General features: G+C 46.3%; 1 protein-coding gene across 6 annotated transcripts in view; it reads right to left on the reverse strand.

Moving 5' to 3' along the window:
* tmem39b (transmembrane protein 39B) overlaps window positions 1–19308 on the reverse strand; it is a 173684-nt gene that overhangs the window by 107484 nt on the left and 46892 nt on the right. For all 6 annotated transcript variants that reach the window (XR_013500466.1, XR_013500465.1, XM_078238369.1 and 3 more), the window contains one exon: window positions 12215–12396. Coding sequence is in view for 4 of the 6 variants with exons in the window: in XM_078238366.1 (XP_078094492.1) it covers window positions 12215–12396 (182 nt within the window). In the remaining 2 variants the exon portion in view is untranslated. The remainder of the gene's footprint in view (window positions 1–12214; window positions 12397–19308) is intronic.

Genomic DNA, 19308 nt, shown 5'->3' on the forward strand with positions numbered 1-19308 from the left:
CTATAGGGTCTTTTAAGAGACTTCTGGATGAGTACATGGAACTTAATAGGATTGAGGGTTATAGGTAAGCCTATATATAGCCTAGGTAAGTAGGGACTTACCTAGGCTATATATAGGCTTACCTATAACCCTCAATCGATTACCTATAACCCTCAGCGATTTTCTCCCTGACAAAAGAGTTGTCAGGGAGAAAATCGGACCTCTCAGGGACAAAGGAGGGGAATTATGCTTAGAACCCAAGGGAATAGGGGAGATCCTAAATGAATACTTTGCATCGGTATTCACGAAGGAGAGGGGCGTGTTAACCGGGAGTGTCTCGGAGGGAGGTGTTGACCCGTTAGAGAAAATCTCCATTACGAGAGAGGAAGTGTTAGGTTTTTTAGGGAACATTAAAACTGACAAAGCCCCAGGGCCTGATGGCATCTATCCTCGACTGCTCAGGGAGACGAGAGAGGAAATTGCTGGGCCTCTGACGGAAATCTTTGTCGCTTCTTTGGACACGGGTGAGGTCCCTGAGGATTGGAGGATAGCGAATGTGGTCCCGTTGTTTAAGAAGGGTAGCAGGGATAACCCAGGAAATTATAGGCCGGTGAGCTTGACGTCCGTGGTAGGGAAGTTGTTGGAGAGGATTCTTAGAGACAGGATGTATGTGCATTTAGAACGGAACAATCTCATTAGTGACAGACAGCATGGTTTTGTAAGAGGGAGGTCGTGCCTTACAAATTTGGTGGAGTTTTTTGAGGAAGTGACAAAAACGGTTGATGAAGGAAGGGCCGTGGATGTCGTCTATATGGATTTCAGTAAGGCATTTGACAAAGTCCCACATGGCAGGTTGGTTAAGAAGGTTAAGGCTCATGGGATACAAGGAGAAGTGGCTCGATGGGTGGAGAACTGGCTTGGCCATAGGAGACAGAGGGTAACAGCCGAAGGGTCTTTTTCCGGCTGGAGGTCTGTGACCAGTGGTGTTCCCGCAGGGCTCTGTACTGGGACCTCTGCTATTTGTGATATATATAAATGATTTGGAAGAAGGTGTAACTGGTGTAATCAGCAAGTTTGCGGATGACACAAAGATGGCTGGAATTGCGGATAGCGAAGAGCATTGTCGGGCAATACAGCAGGATATAGATAGGCTGGAAAATTGGGCGGAGAGGTGGCAGATGGAATTTAATCCGGATAAATGCGAAGTGATGCATTTTGGAAGAAATAATGTAGGGAGGAGTTATGCAATAAATGGCAGAGTCATCAGGAGTATAGAAACACAGAGGGACCTAGGTGTGCAAGTCCACAAATCCTTGAAGGTGGCAACACAGGTGGAGAAGGTGGTGAAGAAGGCATATGGTATGCTTGCCTTTATAGGACGGGGTATAGAGTATAAAAGCTGGAGTCTGATGATGCAGCTGTATAGAACGCTGGTTAGGCCGCATTTGGAGTACTGCGTCCAGTTCTGGTCGCCGCACTACCAGAAGGACGTGGAGGCATTGGAGAGAGTGCAGAGAAGGTTTACCAGGATGTTGCCTGGTATGGAGGGTCTTAGCTATGAGGAGAGATTGGGTAGACTGGGGTTGTTCTCCTTGGAAAGACGGAGAATGAGGGGAGATCTAATAGAGGTATACAAGATTATGAAGGGTATAGATAGGGTGAACAGTGGGAAGCTTTTTCCCAGGTCGGAGGTGACGATCACGAGGGGTCACGGGCTCAAGCTGAGAGGGGCGAAGTATAACTCAGACATCAGAGGGACGTTTTTTACACAGAGGGTGGTGGGGGCCTGGAATGCGCTGCCAAGTAGGGTGGTGGAGGCAGGCACGCTGACATCGTTTAAGACTTACCTGGATAGTCACATGAGCAGCCTGGGAATGGAGGGATACAAACGATTGGTCTAGTTGGACCAAGGAGCGGCACAGGCTTGGAGGGCCGAAGGGCCTGTTTCCTGTGCTGTACTGTTCTTTGTTCTTTGGACATGACCGGCGCAACTTGTGGGCCAAAGGGCCTGTTTGTGCTGTATTTTTTTCTATGTTCTATGTTCTAGATTGGGGGCAGATGTTTGAGGGCAAATCAACATCTGGCATGTGGGAGGCTTTCAAGTGTAAGTTGATAGGGATTCAGAACCGACACATTCCTGTAAGGATGAAGGATAAGTATGACAAGTTTTGGGAACCTTAGATAATGAGAGATACTGTGAGCCGAGTCAAAGAGAAAAAGGAAGCATTTGTCAAAGCTTGGAGGCTGGGAACACACGAAGCAAGTGTGGGATACAAGGAAAGTAGAAAGAAACTTAAGCAAGGAGTAAGAAGAGCTAAAAGGGGTCATGAAAAAGCATTGGCCAGCAGGATTAAGGAAAATCCCAAGGCTTTTTACACATATATAAAGAGCAAGAGGGTAGCCAGGGAGAGGGTTGGCCCATTCAAGGACAAGGGAGGAAATCTATGTGTGGAGCCAGAGGAAATGGGCGAGGTATTAAATGAGTACTTTACGTCAGTATTCACCAAAGAGAAGGACTTGGTGGATGATGAGTCTGGGAAAGGATGTGTACATAGTTTGAGTCATGTTGAGATCAAAAAGGAGGAGGTATTGAGGTTCTTCAGAAACATCAAGGTCGACAAGTCTCCAGGGCCTGATGGGATATACCGCAGAATACTGAGAGAGGCAAGCGAGGAAATTGCTGGGGCCTTGAGAGAAATCTTTGTATCCTCACTGGCTACAGGGGAGGTACAGTAAGAAGTCTCACAACACCAGGTTAAAGTCCAACAGGTTTATTTGGTAGCAAATACCATAAGCTTTCAGAGCGCTGCCCCTTCGTCAGATGGAGTGAAAATCTATTCTCCAACAGTGCACAGAGACACCGAAATCAAGTTACAGAATACTAATTAGAATGCAAATCTCTACAGCCAGCCAGGTCTTAATGGAGGGAACATTAAACACAGGTTAAAGAGATGTGTATTGTCTCCAGACAGAACAGCTAGTAAGATTCTGCAAGATCAGGGGGAAAGCTGTGGGGGTTACTGATAATGTGACATAAATCCAACATCTCGGTTTAGGCCGTCCTCATGTGTGCGGAACTTGGCTATCAGTTTCTGCTCAGCGACTCTGCGCTGTTGTGTGTCGTGAAGGCCGCCTTGGAGAACGCTTACCTGAAGATCCAAGGCTGAATGCCCGTGACTGCTGAAGTGCTCCCCCACAGGGAGAGAACAGTCTTGCCTGGTGATTGTCGAGCGGTGTTCATCACATTTATATGCTCTGTTTGTGAACAGAATTCCCACTCACCTGAAGAAGGGGCTTGCAGCTCCGAAAGCTTGTGTGGCTTTTGCTACCAAATAAACCTGTTGGACTTTAACCTGGTGTTGTTAAACTTCTTACTCTGTCAAAGAAGACAGAGGTAGCAGTGGAAGGGTGCGTTTCTGAATGGAGGGCTGTGACAAGTGGTGTTCCTCAGGGATCAGTGCTGGGAGCTTTGCTGTTTGTAATATATATATATATAAATGATTTGGAGGAAAATGTAACTGGATTGATTAATAAGTTTGCAGACGACACAAAGGTTGGTGGATTTGCAGATAGCGATGAGGACCATCAGAGGATACAGCAGGATATAGATCAGTTGGAGACTTGGGCGGAGAGATGGCAGATGGAGTTTAATCCGGAAAAATGTGAGGTAATGCATTTTGGAAGATCTAATACAGATAGGAAATATACAGTAAATGGCAGAACCCTTAGGAGTATTGATAGGCAAAGGGATCTGGGTGTACAGATACACAGGTCACTGAAAGTGGCAATGCAAGTGGAGAACATAGAACATTACAGCGCAGTACAGGCCCTTCGGCCCTCGATGTTGCGCCGACCAGTGAAACCAATCTAAAGCCCCTCTAATCTACACTATTCCAATATCATCCATATGTTTATCCAATAACCATTTGAGTGCTCTTAATGTTGACGAGTCCACTACTGCTGCAGGCAGGGCATTCCACGCCCTTACTACTCTCTGAGTAAAGAACCTACCTCTAACATCTGTCCTATATCTCTCACCTCTCAATTTAAAGCTATGTCCCCTCGTGTTAGCCATCACCATCCGAGGAAAAAGGCTCTCACTATCCACCCTATCTAATCCTCTGATCATCTTGTATGCCTCTATTAAGTCACCTCTTAACCTTCTTCTCTCTGACGAAAACAACCTCAAGTCCCTCAGCCTTTCCTCATACGATTTTCCCACCATACCAGGCAACATCCTGGTAAGTCTCCTCTGCACCCTTTCCAACACTTCCACATCTTTCCTATAATGCGGCGACCAGAACATTACGCAATACTCCAAGTGCGGCCGCACCAGAGTTTTGTACAGTTGCAGCATGACCTCCTGGCTCCGAAACTCAATCCCTCTACCAATAAAAGCTAACACACCGTGCGCTTTCTTAACAACCCTATCAACCTGAGTGCCAACTTTCAGGAATCTATGCACATGGACACCCAGATCCCTCTGTTCATCCACACTACCAAGTATCTTACCATTAGCCCAGTACTCTGTATTCCTGTTACTCCTTCCAAAGTGAATCACCTCACACTTTTCCGCATTAAACTCCATTTGCCACCTCTCAGCCCAGCTCTGCAGCTTATCTATGTCTCTCTGTAACCTGCCACTTCCCTCCGCACTGTCTACAACTCCACCGACTTTAGTGTCATCCGCAAATTTACTAATCCATCCTTCCACGCCCTCATCCAGGCCATTAATAAAAATGACAAACAGCAGTCGCCCCAAAACAGATCCTTGCGGTACACCACTAGTAACTGAACTCCCCCAGGATGAATATTTCCCATCAACCACCACCCTTTGTTTTCTTACAGCTAGCCAATTCCTGATCCAAACCACTAAATCACCCTCAATCCCATGTGTCCGTATTTTCTGCAAAAGCTTACCATGGCGAACCTTATCAAATGCTTTGCTGAAATCCATATACACCACATCAACCGCTTTACCCTCATCCACCTCTTTGGTCACCTTCTCAAAGAACTCAATAAGGTTTGTGAGGCACGACCTACCCTTCACAAAACCGTGCTGACTATCCCTAATCAAATTATTCCTTTCTAGGTGATTATAAATCCTATCTCTTATAATCCTTTCCAATACTTTGCCCACCACAGAAGTAAGGCTCACCGGTCTATAATTACCAGGGTTGTCCCTACTCCCCTTCTTGAACAAGGGGACAACATTTGCTATCCTCCAGTCTTCTGGCACTGTTCCTGTAGACAATGACGACACAAAGATCAAAGCCAAAGGCTCTGCAATCTCCTCTCTAGCCTCGGATAAATCCCATCTGGCCCAGGGGACTTATCTATTTTTACCCTTTCCAGAATTGCTAACACCTCCTCCCGTCCAGTCCAACAGCCTGCATCTCAGTACTCCCCTTGACAACACTGTCCCTCTCCTGTGTGAATATCGACGAAAAATATTCATTTAGTGCCTCTCCTATCTCTTCAGACTCCACGCACAACTTTCCACTACCGTCCTTGACTGGCCCTAATCTTACCCTAGTCATTCTTTTACTCCTGACATACCGATAGAAAGCTTTGGGGTTTTTCTTGATCCTACTTGCCAAAGACTTCTCATGTCCCCTCCTGGCTCTTCTTAACTCTTTCTTTAGGTCCTTCCTGGCTAACTTGTAACTCTCAAGTGCCCTAACTGAGCCTTCACGTCTCATCTTAACGTAAGTCTCCTTCTTCCTCTTCACAAGAGATTCAACCTCCTTAATAAACCAGGTAGTCAAGCAGGCATATGGCATGCTTGCCTTCATCAGCGGGGGTATTGAGTTTAAAAATTGGCAAGTCATGCTGCCGCTTTATAGAACTTTAGTTAGGCTGCGCTTGGAATATAGGGTTCAATACTGGTCGCCACACTACCAGAAGGATGTGGAGGCTTTGGAGAGGGTACAGAAAAGATTTACCAGGATGTTGCCTGGTATGGAGTGCATTAGCTATGAGGAGAGGTTGGAGAAACGTGGTTTGTTCTCACTGGAGCGATGAAGGTTGAGGGGAGACCTGATAGAAGTCTACAATATTATGAGAGGCATGGACAGAGTGGATAGTCAGAAGCTTTTTCCCAGGGTGGAAGAGTCAATTACTAGGGGGCATAGGTTTAAGGTGCGAGGGGCAAGATTTAAAGGAGATGTACAAGGTAGATTTTTTACACAGAGTGGTGGGTGCCTGGAACTCGTTGCCGGGGGAGGTAGTGAAAGCGGATACGGTAGTGACTTTTAAGGGGCGTCTTGACAAGTACATGAATGAGATGGGATTAGATGGATATGGTCCCTGGAAGCGTAGGGGGTTTTAGTTAAGTCGGGCAGCATGGTCGGTGCAGGCTTGGAGGGCCAAAGGGCCTGTTCCTGTGCTGTAATTTTCTTTGTTCTTTGAGGGCAGCAGAGCGGCGAAGGTGATTGGCGGTTGCAGGTCACATTTGCATAAGTGCAGTCACTGCGACCAGAAGGTGGGTTTGTGGAGGAGCTGTTGTGAAGGGACAGTTAAACCCCAAACACTACTTCAGTGTTTCCCTCCCTACCTCCTCCTTTAACCAAAAGAAAAGTCGGTAGGAGGACCACAAGCAAGGGAGAGGTGAGTTGAGATTCTTTTATCCTTTTGCCTGCATAGGGGCAACATGGCAGCTAGGACAGTGGTACGCTTCTGCTGCCAGATGTGGGCAATTAAGGAGCAATCTGACAACTTCGTCTGCAGGAAGTGTGTCCAGTTGCAGCTTCTCACGGACCGCGTTGTTTGGTTGGAGCAGCAAGTGGATGCACTGTGGAGCATACAGGAGGCAGAGAGTGTGATAGACACTAGTTGCAGGGAGGTTGTCACACCACAGGTTCAGACAGGTAGATGGGTGACTGCCAGGAGAGGCAGGCAGATAGTGCAGGAGTCTCCTGTGTCTATTCCCCTTTCAAACAGGTGTATCGTTTTGGATACTGTTGAGGAGGATAGCCTGTCAGGGGGAGATACCAGCAGCAGCCAGGCCTGTGACACCACAGCTGGTTCTGCTGTGGGACAGGGGCTGGCAAAGAGCAAGCAAGCAGTAGTAATAGGGGACTCGCAAGTTAGAGGCACAGATAGGCGTTCCTGTGACCGCAATCGACACTTCAGGATGGTGTGTTGCCTCCTTGGTGCCAGGGTCAAGGACGTCTCTGAGCGATTGCAGGACATTCTTGAGGGGAAGGGTGAGCAGCCAGAGGTTGTTGTACATATTGGACATAGGTAGGAAAAGGGATGAGATCCTGAAATGTGAATATAGAGAGTTAGGCAGAAGGCTGAAGCGCGGGACCTCGAAGATAGTAATTTCAGGACGACCGCTGCCACGTGCTAGCGAGAGTATGGAAAGGAGGGTTAGACAGATGAATGCCTGGCTTGAGAGCTGGTACAGGGGGCAGGGATTTAGATTTTTGGATCATTGGGATCTTTTCTGGGGAAGGGCTGACCTGTTCAAGAGGGATGGATTACATCTGAACTGGAGGGGGACTAACATTCTGGCAGGGAGATTTGTTAGAGCCACTCGGGAGGGTTTAAACTAGTTTGGCAGGGGGGTGGGATCCAAAGCAGTGGGGAGACAAGAGAAGTTTGAAGACAGCACAGAAGTTAGAGAGCACATTAAGTAGTAAAGGGAGTGTCAGTAATCCTAGTACCAGACAGATCAGGCAAAAGCAAGACAGAGAGCAAGGGAAGTCCAGATTTCAATGCAAGAGGCCTGACAGGCAAGACAGATGAACTCAGGGCATGGATGGGTACATGGGACTGGGATATTATAGCAATTACTGAAACATGGCTAAGGGAAGGACAGGACTGGCAGCTCAATGTTCCAGGGTACAGATGCTATAGGAAAGATAGACCAGGCGGCACGGTAGCACAGTGGTTGGGGGCAGCACGGTAGCACAGTGGTTAGCACTGCTGCTTCACAGCTCCAGGGACCTGGGTTCGATTCCCGGCTTGGGTCACTGTCTGTGTGGAGTTTGCACATTCTTCCTGTGTCTGCGTGGGTTTCCTCCGGGTGCTCCGGTTTCCTCCCACAGTCCAAAGATGTGCGGGTTAGGTTAATTGGCCATGCTAAATTGCCCCTTAGTGTCCCGGGATGCGTAGGTTAGAGGGATTAGCGGGTAAATATGTGGGGATATGGGGATAGGGCCTGGGTGGGATTGTGGTCGGTGCAGACTTGATTGGGCCGAATGGCCTCTTTCTGCACTGTAGGGTTTCTATGATTCTATGAGGAAGTAAGAGAGGAGCAGGAGTTGCACTTTTGATTAGGAAAAGCATCATGGCCGTACTGAGAGGGGATATATCTGAGGGTTTGGCCACTGAGTCTATATGGGTAGAACTGAGAAATAAGGAGGGGGAAATCACTTTGATAGGGTTGTACTATAGGCCCCCAAATAGTCAGTGGGAAATTGAGGAGTAAATATGTAACGAGATTACAGATAGCTCCAAGAAAAATATGGTGGTAATAGTAGGAGATTTTAACTTTCCCAACATTGACTGGGACAGCCATAATATTAGAGGGTTGGATGGAGAGAAATTTGTTGAGTGTATTCAGGAGGAATTTCTCATTCAGTATGTGGGTGGCCCGACTTGAGAGGGGGCAAAACTTGACCTCCTCTTGGGAAATAAGGAAGGGCAGGTGACAGAAGTGTTAGTGAGGGATCATTTTGGGACCAGTGACCATAATTCTATTGGTTTTAAGATAGCTATGCAGAATGATAGGTCTGGCTCAAAAGTGAAAATTCTAAATTGGGGCAAGGCTAATTTTGATGGTATCAGGCAGGAACTTTCAAAAGTTAATTGGGGGAGTCTGAGAAGGCTAGTAAGTGGCATGCTTTCAGAAGAAGGGTTCAGGGTAAACATATTCCTCTTCGAGTGAAGGGCAAGGCTGGCAGAAGTAGGGAACCCTGGATGACTCGGGATATTGAGGCCCTGGTCAAGAAGAAGACAGAGGCACATGACATGCATATGCAGCTGGGATCAAGTGAATCCCCTGAAGAGTATAGGGGTGTAGGAGTAGAGTTGAGAGAAATCAGGAGGGCAAAAAGAATGCATGAGATTGTTTTGGCAGATAAGGCAAAGGAGAATCCAACGGGCTTCTACAAATACATAAAGGGCAAAAGAGTAACAAGGGAGAGAGTAGGGCCTCTTAAGGATCAACAAGGTCCTCTCAGTACGGCCATGATGCTTTTCCTAATCAAAAATGCAACTCCTGCTCCTCTCTTACTTCCTCATAGAATCATAGAAACCCTACAGTGCAGAAAGAGGCCATTCGGCCCAATCAAGTCTGCACCGACCACAATCCCACCCAGGCCCTATCCCCATATCCCCACATATTTACCCGCTAATCCCTCTAACCTACGCATCCCGGGATCCACAAGAGACGGGTGAGATCCTAAATGAATATTTCTCGTCAGTATTTACTGTTGAGAAAAGCAATAATGTTAGGGAACTTGGGGAAATAAATAATGATGTCTTGAGGAGTGTACATATTTTAGAGAAGGAGGTGCTGGAAGTCTAAAAGCGCATCAAGATAAATAAATCCCCGGGACCTGATGAAGTGTGTCCCAGGACATTGTAGAAGGCTAGGGAGGAAATTGCAGGTCCCCTAGCCGAGATATTTGAATCATCGATAGTCACGGATGAGGTGCCTGAAGATTGGAGAGTGGCAAATGTTGGGCCTTTGTTTAAAAAGGACTGCAGGGAAAAGTCTGGGAATAACAGGCCAGTGAGCCTCACATCTGTGGTGGGTAAATTGTTGGAAGGTATTTTGAGAGACAGGATCTACAGGCATTGAGAGGCGCAAGGACTGATTAGGGACAGTCAGCATGGCTTTGTGAGTGGAAAATCATGTCTCACAAATTTAATTGAGTTTTTTGGAGGGGTAACCAAGAAAGTAGATGAGGGCAGTGCAGTTGATGTTGTCTACATGGACTTTAGCAAGGCCTTTGACAAGGTACCGCATGGTAGGTTGTTGCATAGGTTAAATCTCACTTGATTCAGGGTGAGGTATCTAAATGAATACAAAATTGGCTTCTTGCCGGAAGCCCGAGGATGGTTGTAGAGAGTTGTTTTTCAAACTGGAGGCCTGTGACCAGCGGTGTGCCTCAGGGATCAGTGCTGGGTCCACTGTTACTTGTCATTTATATTAATGATTTGGATGAGAATGTAGAGGCATGGTTAGTAAGTTTGCAGATGACACCAAGATTGGTGGCATAGTGGACAGTGAAGAAAGTTATCTCCAATTGCAACGGGATCTTGATCAATTGGGCCAGTGGGCTGACGAATGGCAGATGGAGTTTAATTTAGACAAATGCGAGGTGATGCATTTTGGTAGATTGAACCAGGGCAGGACTTGCTCAGTTAATAGTAGGGCATTGGGGATAGTACAGAACAAAGAGATCCAGTGGTACATGGTCATAGCTCCTTGAAAGTGGAGTCAAAGGTGGACAGCGTGGTGAAGAAGGCATTCGGCATGCTTGGTTTCATCAGTCAGAATATTGAATACAGGAGTTGGAATGTCTTGTTGAAGTTGTACAAGACATTGGTAAGGCCACACTTGGAATACTGTGTGCAATTCTGGTCACCCTATTATAGAAAGGATATTATTAAACTAGAAAGAGTGCAGAAAAGATTTACTAGGATGCTACCGGAACCTGATGGATTGAGTTTTAAGGTGAGGCTGGATAGACTGGGACTTTTTTCTCTGGAGCGTAGGAGGCTGAGAGGTGATCTTATAGAGGTCTATAAAATAATGAAGGGCACAGAGCAGCTAGATAGTCAATATCTTTTCCCAAAGATAGGGGAGTCTAAAACTAGAGGGCAAAGGTTTAAGGTGAGAGGGGAGAGATACAAAAGTGTCCAGAGGGGCAGTTTTTTCACACACAGGGTAGTGAGTGTCTGGAACAAGCTGCCAGAGGTAGTCGAGGCGGGTACAATTTTGTCTTTTAAAAAGCATTTGGAGAGTTACATGGGTACGATGGGTATAGAGGGATATGGACCAAATGCGAGCAATTGGGATTGGCTCAGGGGTTTTAAAAAAAAGGGTGGCATGGACAAGTTGGGCCATGCTGTAAACCTCTATGACTCTATAATTCCGTCGGCCCTGGGGACTAACTCTCCTATCATTCAAGTTCTCCTGTTTTCCACCCTATCATAGACCTTCCTTCTGTCCTTGTCCCACCCATCTCTTGCTTGAACCCTCGAACATCTCAAACTTTTCCCATAAAAGTTTTCATAAAAGGTCTCAGACCTGAAACGTTAAATTGGTTTCTCTCTCTGTAGATACTGCCTACCCTGCTGAACTTTTTTCTAGCATTTTCTGTCTTGATTTCAGATTTCCAGCCTACACAGTTGGCTTTTTGATAGGCATGTGAGATAGCTGGCTCAAAGACCTGGAGATGAGAGAAAATTTAATCAATACATGATGATGATCTGGAATTAATTGTCCAAAATGATGATAAAAGCAAATTCAAATATACCTTCGAAAGGGAAGTGGATGTATTCTGAAAACAAAGAAACATTCTCAGGATTGTGAGGAAAGAACATGAAGTGGGACTAACTGGATAGTTCTTTCAAAGGGGCAGATTGGCACAATAACCTCCTTCTATTCTGAATGATTCTATGACCACAAGTTCATCAAGTGCAGCAGAAGGGATTCCCTTTTTCGGGATTTCTGACGAAAGAGGTTTACAGGACCACAGCACAAAAAGAGAAGCCTGTACTCCCAGGGAAGTTTACCAGCCTTCAGAAGGGCAATAATGGATCACCAAAGGAGGGTGGGCCAGAATAGGAAAGCGACTTTCAACATCCAAATCCAAGGTTTATTTCAATGAATAAGTTAGTGAAGAACGTTTCTGTATATTTGTTCTACTTTACATGTCCAACAGCAGATTTCAATAATACCAGATGAGTACTTTAAAATCATTTGAACATAATTAAAAATTGAGTTATCGGACCTTCTGCATTGCTCACTGATATAAAATCAGCAAGGAGTCACGAGATGAAGTAATTTTTATAAAAGTAGATTTTGCTCTATAAACAGTGAAATTGTACTGAAACTCTACTTCTATAAGTCAAAGATAAGATTTTGTAAGCGTTTCACTTCCTGACACAGAATCAAAATCTGCAAAGAAGAAATTAGATGAGTCAGTTGCTACTCACTAGATACGTTTTCAGGAATAACATACTATTTTCCCTCCTTCAGGAAGCTCTTTACCTGGTCCTTGATCGCACTCCTGTAATGGGTGAGCTGGTGGAATAGCTGGAGCCCCCTAATGTTCCAGATTCATTGAGTGGTGTTCTGCAGTAGGATGCTCGGCTAGGCCCTCTTCGACCCCCTGCCATACCAGAGAAAGGCACTTTTTCAGCTTTGGAGCTTACCTTTGGTATGAGGGCTTGCTGTAATTGAATAAAACAACATAAGTGCGACACCACCATTTGTGTAACATTTTTAAAAATGGATAGTAAACTCACTATTACATGTGAAACAATTGTAACCATAGAAAAAGATTCGTTCTATATCAAAGAGGAGCTGCAGAAAGGCTTTATAATAAGTTGCAGAATTTAATAAGTTGAAGCCAAGTTTCCCTCCACCATTTCATTGCCTCTTTGGTAGTCACCAACTAGGATTTGCTTATTCCAGTCCTTGTTGCATGTTCTCAAGCTGATTTTTGAATAGTAACCAGAACCAGGAACCCAAACCAATTTTATTTCTCCTTAGACGAGAGCACAAATATCACTAATGCAGTGCTCTTATTACCATCCAAAGAGACTACCCAAATCAACACAACCGATGATCGAACCAGAGATCTCCTGGATAAATTCCACATGGGATGGCATGGTGGTTCAGTGGTTAGCATTGCTGTCTCACAGTACCAGGGTCCCGGGTTCAATTCCCAGCTTGGGTCACTGTCTGTGCAGAGTCTGCACATTCTTCCCATGTCTGCGTGCATTTCCACCGGGTGCTCCAGTTTCCTCCCACAGTCTGAAAGATGTGCTGGTTAGGTGCATTGGCAGGCTAAATTCTCCCTCAATGTACCCGAACAGGCCCCAGAGTGTGGCGACACGGGGATTTTCAGAGTAACTTCATTGCAGCGTTAATGTAAGCCTACTTGTGACATAATAAATAAATCTAGTTGGCCAAATATGCATACACCACATTTTAACATTGTATATTTTGCTTTGGCACAGTGCTCTGCTACTAGCGTACCTGTCCACCATTTGTCCAATACAAGTTCAAGTCAACGATATAGGATCAAAACATAGAATGAAGAATTGCTATTACAAACCTGCTGAAGGTCCAGGATCACTCCTTACTGATGTGCAATGTACTTTGAACTATTCTGCTAATTATCTCAATTACTCTTGTAGAATCACATGTTATGCTTTGTAATATTTTAGCCAGGACTCTTTCAAAGATTTGCGGAGTCCGTGGACCATGTCCATGTTCAGTGTTATAGACTGCACTCCCTTTTCAATTACCTTAAAAACCTTTTATTGATGCTTTGTTTGCACTTCAGTCCCATGCTCCTGATCTATGGGTAACCGGTGCGGAGGGGGCGGGGGCAAGGAAGGCGGAGGACCTCAAAGAACAAAGAACTGTACAGCACAGGAAACAGGCTCTTTGGCCCTCCAAGCCTGTGCCGCTCATTGGTCCAACTAGACCAATCGTTTGTATCCCTCCATTCCCAGACTGCTCATGTGACTATCCAGGTAAGTCTTAAACGATGCCAGCGTGTCTGCCTCCACCACCCTACTTGGCAGCGCATTCCAGGCCCCCACCACTCTGTGTAAAATATGTCCCTCTGAGATCTGAGTTATACCTCGCCCCTCTCACCTTGAGCCCGTGACCCCTTGTGATCGTCACCTCCGACCTGGGAAAAAGCTTCCCACTGTTCACCCTATCTATACCCTTCATAACTTTGTACACCTCTAATTAGGTCTCCCCTCATTCTCCGTCTTTCCAGGGAGAACAACCCCAGTTTACCCAATCTCTCCTCATACCAGGCAACATCCTGGTAAACCTTCTCTGCACTCTCTCTAAAGCCTCCACGTCCTTCTGGTAGTGCGGCGACCAAAACTGGACGCAGTACTCCAAATGTGGCCTAACCAGCGTTCTATACAGCCGCAACATCAGACTCCAGCTTTTATACTCTATACCCCGTCCTATAAAGGCAAGCATACCATATGCCTTCTTCACCACCTTCTCCACCTGTGTTGCCACCTTCAAGGATTTGTGGACTTGCACACCTAAGTCCCTCTGTGTTTCTATACTCTTGATGACTCTGCCATTTATTGTATAACTCCCCCCTACATTACTTCTTCCAAAATGCATCACTTCGCATTTATCTGGATTAAATTCCATCTGCCATTTCTCCGCCCAATTTTCCAGCCTATTTATATCCTGCTGTATTGTCCGACAATGTTCATCACTATCCGCAACTCCAGCCATCTTCGTGTCATCCGCAAACTTGCTGATAACACCAGTTACACCTTCTTCCAAATCATTTATATATATCACAAATAGCAGAGGTCCCAGTACAGAGCCCTGCGGGAACACCACTGGTCACAGACCTCCAGCCGGAAAAAGACCCTTCGGCTGTTACCCTCTGTCTCCTGTGGCCAAGCCAGTTTTCTACCCATCTAGCCATCTTTCCTTGTTTCCCATGAGCCTTAACCTTCTTAACCAACCTGCCATGTGGGACTTTGTCAAATGCCTTACTGAAATCCATATAGACAACATCCACGGCCTTTCCGTCGTCAACCGTTTTTGTCACTTCCTCAAAAAACTCCACCAAATTTGTAAGGCATGACCTCCCTCTTACAAAACCATGCTGTCTGTCACTAATGAGATTGTTCCGTTCTAAATGCGCATACATCCTGTCTCTAAGAATCCTCTCCAACAACTTCCCTACCACGGACGTCAAGCTCACTGGCCTATAATTACCCAGGTTATCCCTGCTACCCTTCTTCAATAACGGTACCACATTCGCTATCCTCCAATCCTCAGGGACCTCACCTGTGTCCAATAAAGAGACAAAGATTTCCGTCAGAGGCCCAGCAATTACATCTCTTGTCTCCCTGAGCAGTCTAGGATAGATGCCATCACGCCCTGGGGATTTGTCAGTTTTAATGTTACCTAAAAAACGTAACACTTCCGCCCTTGTAATGGAGATTCTCTCTAACGGGTCAACACCTCCCTCTGAGACACTCCCAGTCAACAAGTCCCTCTCCTTTGTGAATACTGATGTAAAGTATTCATTTAGGATCTCCCCTATTCCCTTGGGTTCTAAGCAAACCTCCTTGTGATTCTGCTCCTGGGTCTGGCCAAACTTGCCATCAACAGGTCCAGGCAGTGGGCAACCGAGGGGGTCATCCGACCCGACTGCAACTATATTCGCAGCCGGGTGTTCCTAGAGAGTGAGCGTACGGTGTTCGAGGGCACCGTTGAGGCCTTCCGTGTTCGTTGGGCACTGCAGGGGCCAGTGTGTATTACTGACCCCATTAACCACATTTTGGTTTGATGTTTTAAGTTTCCTTTCTGATTTATTTTTAATTTTGGATGGTTCCCTTCTTTTTGGGAGCTGCTCTTTTTAATTTGTCCCTCAGTTAATTTGACTTAGTTTATTTGTTCAGTCAAAAAGATTGACTCTTTCAAAGATAATTCATAGTATACTTTGGGCCTTTAAATTGCATTGCAATTGAAATTCTAATTTTGCCAGTTCTCCTTGCAAGTTGCAAACTACAGTGGCATTTTAATTGAAGTTCTGTGCAAGTTTTTTTGTTCTACAATATTCTGTATTCTAATAAAATTCTTCCGATTAAATAAATTATAGAATTTTTGCAGCACAAAAGTTTGCTGTGACAAGTGGTGTTCCTCAGGGATCAGTGCTGAGACCTTTGCTGTTCGTAATATATAAAAAGGATTTGGAAGAACATGTAATTGGTTGGATTAGTAAGTTTGCGGATGACACAAAGATTGGTGGATTTGCGGATAGCGATGAGGACCATCAGAGGATACTGCAGGATATAGATCAAAGAACAAAGAACAAAGAACAGTACAGCACAGGAAACAGGCCCTTCGGCCCTCCAAGCCTGTGCCGCTCCTTGGTCCAACTAGACCAATCGTTTGTATCCCTCCATTCCCAGGCTGCTCATGTGACTATCCAGGTAAGTTTTAAACGATGTCAGCGTGCCTGCCTCCACCACCCTACTTGGCAGCGCATTCCAGGCCCCCACCACCCTCTGTGTAAAAAACGTCCCTCTGATGTCTGAGTTATACTTCGCCCCTCTCAGCTTGAGCCCGTGACCCCTCGTGATCGTCACCTCCGACCTGGGAAAAAGCTTCCCACTGTTCACCCTATCTATACCCTTCATAATCTTGTATACCTCTATTAGATCTCCCCTCATTCTCCGTCTTTCCAAGGAGAACAACCGCAGTCTACCCAATCTCTCCTCATAGCCAAGACCCTCCATACCAGGCAACATCCTGGTAAACCTTCTCTGCACTCTCTCCAACGCCTCCACGTCCTTCTGGTAGTGCGGCGACCAGAACTGGACGCAGTACTCCAAATGTGGCCTAACCAGCGTTCTATACAGCTGCATCATCAGACTCCAGCTTTTATACTCTATACCCCGTCCTATAAAGGCAAGCATACCATATGCCTTCTTCACCACCTTCTCCACCTGTGTTGCCACCTTCAAGGATTTGTGGACTTGCACACCTAGGTCCCTCTGTGTTTCTATACTCCTGATGACTCTGACATTTATTGTATAACTCCTCCCTACATTATTTCTTCCAAAATGCATCACTTCGCATTTATCCGGATTAAACTCCATCTGCCACCTCTCCGCCCAATTTTCCAGCCTATCTACATCCTGCTGTATTGCCTGACAATGCTCTTCGCTATCCGCAATTCCAGCCATCTTCGTGTCATCCGCAAACTTGCTGATTACACCAGTTACACCTTCTTCCAAATCATTTATATATATCACAAACAGCAGAGGTCCCAGTACAGAGCCCTGCGGAACACCACTGGTCACAGACCTCCAGCCGGAAAAAGACCCTTCGACCACTACCCTCTGTCTCCTATGGCCAAGCCAGTTCTCCACCCATCTAGCCACTTCTCCTTGTATCCCATGAGCCTTAACCTTCTTAACCAACCTGCCATGTGGGACTTTGTCAAATGCCTTACTGAAATCCATATAGACGACGTCCACGGCCCTTCCTTCATCAACCGTTTTTGTCACTTCCTCAAAAAACTCCACCAAATTTGTAAGGCACGACCTCCCTCTTACAAAACCATGCTGTCTGTCACTAATGAGATTGTTCCGTTCTAAATGCACATACATCCTGTCTCTAAGAATCCTCTCCAACAACTTCCCTACCACGGACGTCAAGCTCACCGGCCTATAATTTCCTGGGTTATCTCTGCTACCCTTCTTAAACAACGGGACCACATTCGCTATCCTCCAATCCTCAGGGACCTCACCCGTGTCCAAAGAAGCGACAAAGATTTCCGTCAGAGGCCCAGCAATTTCATCTCTCGTCTCCCTGAGCAGTCGAGGATAGATGCCATCAGCCCCTGGGGCTTTGTCAGTTTTAATGTTCCCTAAAAAACCTAACCCTTCCTCTCTTGTAATGGAGATTTTCTCTAACGGGTCAACACCTCCCTCCGAGACACTCCCGGTTAACACGCCCCTCTCCTTCGTGAATACCGATGCAAAGTATTCATTTAGGATCTCCCCTATTCCCTTGGGTTCTAAGCATAATTCCCCTCCTTTGTCCCTGAGAGGTCCGATTTTCTCCCTGACAACTCTTTTGTTCCTAACGTATGAATAGAATGCCTTAGGATTCTCCTTAATCCTGCCTGCCAAGAACATCTCGTGACCTCTTTTTGCCCTTCTAACTCCCCGTTTGAGTTCTTTCCTACTCTCTCTGTATTCCTCCAGAGCTCCATCTGTTTTCAGTTGCCTGGACTTAACGTACGCCTCCCTTTTCATTTTAATCAGATCCTCAATTTCCCTGGTTATCCACGGCTCTCGAATCCTATCTTTCCTTTTTACAGGCACATGCCTATCCTGCAGCCTTATCAATAGTTCCTTAAAAGACTCCCACATGCCAGACGCGGACTTACCCTCGAACATCCTCTCCCAATCAACACCCACCAATTCCTGCCTAATCCGGCTATAGTCAGCCTTCCCCCAATTTAGCACCCTGCCCGTAGGACAGCACTCATCCTTGTCCATTACTATCCTAAAGTTAACAGAGTTGTGGTCACTATTTGCCACATGTTCCCCATCCGAAACCTTGACGACCTGACCGGGCTCATTTCCCAGAACTAGGTCCAGTATAGCCCCCTCTCTAGTCGGGCTATCTACATACTGTTCCAAAGAACCTTCCAGTACGCATTTTACAAATTCCTCCCCGTCCGGACCCCCAGCTCTCAGCACTTCCCAGTCTGTGCCAGGGAAATTAAAGTCCCCCACTACAACAACCCTATTTTTTCTGCACCTATCCAGAATCTCCTGACATATCCTTTCCTCCACTTCCCGTGGGCTGTTGGGTGGTCTGTAGTACACCCCCAGCATAGTGACTGCACCCTTCCTGTTTCTGAGTTCCACCCACAGCGACTCAGTACATGACCCCTCTAAGTTGTCTACCCTCTGCACCGCGGTAATATGCTCCTGAACTAATATCGCTACTCCCCCACCTTTTTTAGCCCCTCCTCTGTCTCGCCTAAAACACTTATACCCCGGAATATTCAGCTGCCAGTCCTGTCCTTCTTTTAACCAAGTTTCCGTCACCGCAACCACATCCAAATTCCGCATAAGCATTAAGGCCCTAAGTTTGTCTGTTTTACCCGTTACGCTCCTCGCATTGAAGCAGATGCACTCCAGACCTCCAGGCCCACTCAGGTCATCCTCCTCCAGAGTGCTCCTCTTCTTAGCTAGCCTTGCCCTGGCCCCCAGCTCAACCCCAGCCTCAGTATTTACTGACCTCCTGTTTTGTCCCCACCCCCCTGCCACACTAGTTTAAATCCTGCCGAAACACTCTAGCAAAACTCCCAGCCAGGATATTTGCTCCCTTCCAGTTGAGGTGTAACCCATCCTTTCTGTACAGTTGCCATCCTGACTTGAAGATTTCCCAGTTATCTATGAATTTAAAACCCTCCCTCTTGCACCAGTCCTTTAGCCACGCGTTCAACTGTAGAATCTCCCTGTTCTGAGCCTCACTTGCACTGGACACCGGGAGCAGTCCAGAGATTGCTACCCTGGAGGCCTTACTTTTTAGCCTCGCACCCAACTCCC

This window comes from Mustelus asterias, chromosome 21, assembly GCF_964213995.1.
Source record: "Mustelus asterias chromosome 21, sMusAst1.hap1.1, whole genome shotgun sequence".
Taxonomy (NCBI): Eukaryota; Metazoa; Chordata; class Chondrichthyes; order Carcharhiniformes; family Triakidae; genus Mustelus; species Mustelus asterias.